This window comes from Aplysia californica, unplaced genomic scaffold (genome assembly GCF_000002075.1).
Source record: "Aplysia californica isolate F4 #8 unplaced genomic scaffold, AplCal3.0 scaffold00104, whole genome shotgun sequence".
Lineage (NCBI taxonomy): Eukaryota > Metazoa > Mollusca > Gastropoda > Aplysiida > Aplysiidae > Aplysia > Aplysia californica.
The window spans coordinates 294,812-300,720 of NW_004797374.1; the positions used below are offsets into that span (position 1 = coordinate 294,812).

Genomic DNA, 5,909 nt, shown 5'->3' on the forward strand with positions numbered 1-5,909 from the left:
AGCAACAAAATAAAGATTACAAACAAAATACAAACCAACAACAACAACAACAAAAACAACAACAATGCGGCTACTTTCGATTGGGACCTCAGATGGGAATGGTTTGTTTTCTTCATCTTGATCAGTCCTGCCAAATACGGCCATTTTTCTCCTTGACAATGGGTGGCCGTCTTACACAGCGCGCGTGTGTGTGTGTGTGAATATCTCTCTCTCTCTCTCTCTCTCTCTCTCTCTCTCTCTCTCTCTCTCTCTCTCTCTCTCTCATTCTCTCTCTCCCTTTCTCTCTCTGTCTCTGTGAGCGTGTTTGTATGTGTATATGGGTGTGTATGTTCGTGTGCGTATGTGTGTGCATGTGTAAGTGTGCGTATGTGTGCGCGTGCGTGGGCGTGTGTGTGCGTGTGTGTGTGTGTGTGTGTGTGTGTGTGTGTGTGTGTGTGTGTGTGTGTGTGTGTGTGCAAGCGAAGTTTCTTTTCTGTCAAAGGGAGCCACATCTAAATGCTAATAATAATGTGGAGAGGAGCACTAAATTAATATCATACACCCCCAGTTTCAGCAGTGTCAGGAATCAACTCAGCAAATTCTAATCCATCATAAATCCAGCATAGCGTACAACTGCCAGCATTGTCATGCAAATTGTATAATATGTGCACCAATATCGTCACGGGGGAAAACGTATACCACAATGAAACAGAGGTCAACACTGATCAGACCTGTACGCAAAAATAACAAGTTTAATAAACTATATACAAACAAAAAAACCGGCATTTTTCAACAAAGCCTGGTGAGATAGTTTCACAATACCATTTAAATTACAAATGCATACATGGGTGCTCAATAGTAACACATAGAAAAATGTTTAGATTTGAATGGGATCTGACATGAATCTAGCCACATATACCTCACACAGCAAAAGTACAAAGCAAAGCTGCTCTCATTCAGCTCCAGCTTCATGGCTCAGAGTAGAAAGCCATGTGCCTGTCTTTGAAATGAGCCTTTTCCACAAGTATCTTAAAATTTAACAAACGCTAGAGGTAGGCGGCTCTAAAAAAAGTTATTGAGTAGTGGCGAGCAAAGCCTTATTAATCTGTCAACTTTAGGGGGATAAACTGTGCCGGTAAAATGATTTAAAATTTTGAAAGAAAATTTGATTTCAGCACGAGTATGGGTAGGTCCTATTGTGTTTGCTCATCTTGTGTGTGTGTGGGGGGGGGGGGGAGGGGTTGGGGTACGATTGAATATAGAATCTGACCTTGTGATTTCCATTGTTTTGTTCGTGGGTTTTTTTTTCTTTTTTGGGCATGATAAGTACATACTTTTTATCGCATCAAACTTGTTACTCATGCTGATTTCATCCGACCACTTCATCAGCAGGATATAACATAACAATATTGCATGAAATATTGCACGGATTAGTGTAAATTAAGTAGCAAGACAAATGATGACAATATGTATACAAAAAAATAGTCAGCAGTTTTGGACAATTAAATAACAGTAGGACTACCAATATTCGGATTTCAAAGATGCATTCCAAAAGCATTTTACCTTCGTGCAAGAATGACTCCAGGAAACGCTTCTCTCAAGCTCAAACGTGTAATTGTGACGGCTGCAGACAAACAGTACCGTGACTGGAATTCAAAACTCAAAGGCCAATAATCCAATGTCGCATAAAGGACATTTAGTATAACAAGCCCCATTGACTGTGTTTTTAAGTATAATTTCTATTTTAGTATTAAAAGCCGAGCTTGATATTCGTCACCGAAACCAGTAAAAGAATGTCAAGAAAAACTCGTGTTGACTTTTTAAAATGTTCCAGTACTGGTACTCTTGGAAGAAATAAACACGTCAAAGGACACAGAATAAAATTTCATTTGAATACTGTATGGTCAAGGATTTCGATATCTAGCCAGAATGTATTTACAACAAAATTATTATAATATAGTTTACACAAAATGTAGAAGACATCTGCGTACGCAGAAAACTATACACTTTATGGCTTTAAGTAACGCATCGGTTTGCTTTCTCCGTGTTATCGTATGAGTTGACGATCATCCAAACCATAAGAAAATATTGGAGCGGGCAAGGCTGGACACCCAATGAGCGTCATTGTAGAAATGGAAAGGTAAATAATTGTAAATGGCATTGGAAAGTTCAGTTAGTAACAATTCGCCTAGGCAACTTGTTACACATGGTGTAAGCTTAGTCTTTCAAGGCGGGCACAAAATTCGAAATATTATTATACTCGTAGTTGAACATTCATCGGTATTAACTTCCGATCATGTCCTTAACCGTTAAATTCCCTGTAGATGCTATTGCTTAACAAATTAATCATCCCAGTATTTTTTTTTAAAGGAACGCTGCATGTACGGTACGGTCGGGCAAATCGCTCATCCAATAAATAAGGGGCATCAGTAGCTTAGTGGTTAGGCAGTGTCAACCTTATACAATTGTCATATTGTTATTTTCAATACCATTATTATAATTACCAGTAGCATTATTATCATTGTTGTTGTCGTTGTTAGTATTATTTCAAGTATTATCGTTATTATTATTGTATTTTATTTGGGGCGTCGGTAGCCGAGTGGTTAGGCTACCGACCCCTAATCGTGAGATTGCGGGCTCGGGGGTTTGAGCTTCAGCTCGGCACATATGAAATTAATATGCCCCGCTTAAATTCGAGACAGATCCACGGCCGGAAAGACAAGAAATGACATGGCAAAACAAAAAGACAAGGAAACCTGCGTAGGGCTTTCTGGCTATCTCGGCAATGGATTCCGTTCCAATACTTGTGGAGTAGTAGCTTGTGGAACGAACAATTATTTGGAAAGTTAGCTTTATACATTTACAAGAAGTTATCACGGTGATGATAAGAAAAAAAGAGAAGGAGAGAGGACAGAAACAGGAGAGAGTGAGAGAGGGAGAGAATGATACTGACAGACAGGGGGGAGGGAAGAGGGAAAGGGAGAGAGGGAGGGAGGGTGGAGTAATCATGGCTTCAATTGCGACACAATAAGTTTCTCATTTCGTGAGGTACGGCTTCGTTGCTCTTTGATGAAGATAAGGATGGAGGCACTGACAGGCTGCGGTTCAACAAATTCCTTTTGAGAACAGATATCCGTAAGCTGTTGCTGCGGTACTGTCCTACTGGAGTTTCAGGTAACATCGACGGGATTCGACTTTGTCGAGTAGCCGCAGTGTTTGTTGTACTCTGTGGTGCAGGCGTACTTTGGCAGGCACTGATAGTCTCCGGAACTGCGTTCACCCTGTTCCGCATTGCCTCTTCATAACTGGGAGGGATATCATCGTATGAGGGTGGGGCTGGAAAAAAAACAAATAACCAGGATCCAATTTTAGCAATACTGTTAACACTGACTTGTCACGTTGTTCCTTCTTATTCTGTTCGTGGTTTTATAAAAGAGAATGGGCTATACTGAAAAATTATGATCTGGGGAGATTTGGGGAAGTTGGGGGGGGGGGAGGGGGCAGAGAGTTTCGATGTCAAATATTGGTGAGAGGTGTGTGTAAAGGTGTGGGACTTCCGACAACATACTTCAACTAGGCGCATCAATCAAAACAAAATTGTAGATAAATTTGTCTTTGAACACTGGTGATAATACAGACATTGACAGCGGGTCTATCTCGAGGACATTTACTAGATTTTAGTTTGTTTGTTTGTTTACTTGTTTGTTTTATTGATCGTTTGTTCGTTTGTCTCTTTGTTTATTTTTGTAACCCCTTACTTGACACCCACAAGCCACTAGTCAGGCTCCATGACGTGGGGTTTATGGTGGTCTAGGAAATTAAGTTAGGCAGAGGACATTGAAGTCTTCAGAACAGATGCACTGCTCAGTGTAAGACTGTCTTACGTCACTGTTCAAAATGACGTAGGACAGAATCTTACACGGATCAGTCGAAATGTTACTCTTCCTCCAGAACGGTTGGGTATTTGAGTACCATCTCACTGTGACTTCACTAACGATGGAGTGGTCGCACAAGTCGGTGAGACAGCGGAAGACGGATTACCCGCCCTACCTCCCCTTCCTCTCTCTCTCTCTCTCTCTCTCTCTATATATATATATATATATATATATATATATATATATATATATATATATATATATATATATATATATATATATATATATATATTACTATTTTACTCGCTCCCTCTCTCACTCACTTTCACCTAGTCTCTCCCTCTTCCACCTCTCTCTCTTCCGCCTCCCCCCTCTCTCTCCCTCTCTCTCTCTCTTCTCTCTCTCTCTCTCTCTCTCTCTCTCTCTCTCTCTCTCTCTCTCTCTCTCTCTCTCTCTCTCTCTCTCTCTCTCTTCTCTCCGACACATGCAAAAGTAATAAAACCAGGGTAAAATCACAAATTTAAACAATGTGGCGTGGAAGGCATGAAAAAAATTATCATTACGATGATAATGAGGAGGAGGAGGAAGAGGAGGATGATGATGAGGACAACGAGGAGGAGGAGAGGAGGAGGGGGAAAGGGGGGGGGAAGAAAATGATGGTGGTGGTTATGGTGGTAGTGGTGGTGGATATGATAGAAGAGATGATGATATGAACAGCAGATACGAACAGCGAAACTCACGTTCAAAGACTCTGTGAAGACCCACTCCAAAGGGAATACGTCGATGAGTTGTACCAACCACAAGCTTTCCACCAATCTTCAACTTCTTCACAGACAAAACACCAGGTTTCACGTGCAGCTGAAATGAAAATCACCATAAAACAAATTCATTACATTAAAACATAGTTAGATCTATCTTTGCTATCTGAGCAACATTGCTTTCTTTTATTTTAGAGATGAACGTTACAAGCTGGTGAGCAATAAATAGAGTGGATAGATGGGGCCTAAATAGATAGTAACCTGTATAGAGGGTAGGTGAAACAGTGACTGGGGTGTACCCGTTCGACGCTTCTCCGTCGCATGCAGGAGATTTTAATTCGATTCCAACGCGTGAAAGTTTTTATTAAGTAGGCTACTGTATCTCCTGTCGGGCAGAGTCGAAGCAGCCAGCCTCATAAATGATCTAACTTGTGTCTTTGACGGTATAAAACAGCGACAGTTACAACTACCACCGGAGAGATGTCGGTAAGAGATTCTAGATCAGAGTGAGTTCCCCGGAGTGTGAGCAGCTGGACAAGATGCTCGATCGGTTAAACAAACAAACAAAACAAAACAAAAACCCTCAGTATCCGCTGGAATCATCTTTTGCCAAGCAACTCCATGTTTGCCGCGTTCAGAGCTAAACTCAGATTACCTCTTCTTCTCGATTCCGCATAACCATTTCTTGTTTCTATGCACCCTATGGAGCTACGGGGGAGCTTACCAGAGTAATAGAATGTCTGAGCTGGTTGACCTCCCTCCCTTTGGCGTGGATTAGCGCGAAACGACTCAACATCTCTAAATCTGATCACCCCATGATTTTCAACAAAGAGACAATAGAGCACAGCCCGTAGTCACCAACGGCACGAGATTAAACAACTCCATCTCAACGACACAAGCAAAAGGTAGCCATGATTCCTCATCTCAAAATCCCCTTGCAATACACTTCTTCAATCTGGGTGGACTCTTCTCAGACCTAGTTCAACCCTCAGTGTCATAATCGAGTTGAGCAGCGTCTGTGGCGCAATGGTTAAGTGCTCCGCCGTCGCAAGCAGAAGGCCTGAGCTCGATTCAAATGAGGGAAAAAATGTTCATCGAGTATCTCGGTCTTTCTGCTGGGACGTTGAGTCACTCTCAACCAGGTTGGCCCTGACAAGTGCAGGGCCGTCGAGAGCCAGGTCGGGCCCTGGGGCAGCAAATACCTTCGGGCCCCTCCTCCCCCCGGCCCCACCCACCCTCCCCCGCAATTTAATAACCCAAAAATACAATGTACATATGCATATATAATCACTTTACT

General features: G+C 42.0%; 1 protein-coding gene across 1 annotated transcript in view; it reads right to left on the minus strand.

The window, feature by feature from the left end:
* Positions 1-2,934: 2,934 nt before the first annotated feature.
* LOC101852991 (arrestin domain-containing protein 2) overlaps positions 2,935-5,909 on the minus strand; it is a gene marked incomplete in the record, with an annotated part of 11,275 nt that continues 8,300 nt past the window's right edge. The window contains 2 exon segments of the mRNA XM_005095426.3: positions 2,935-3,315; positions 4,595-4,712. Coding sequence (XP_005095483.2) covers positions 2,993-3,315; positions 4,595-4,712 — 441 coding nt within the window.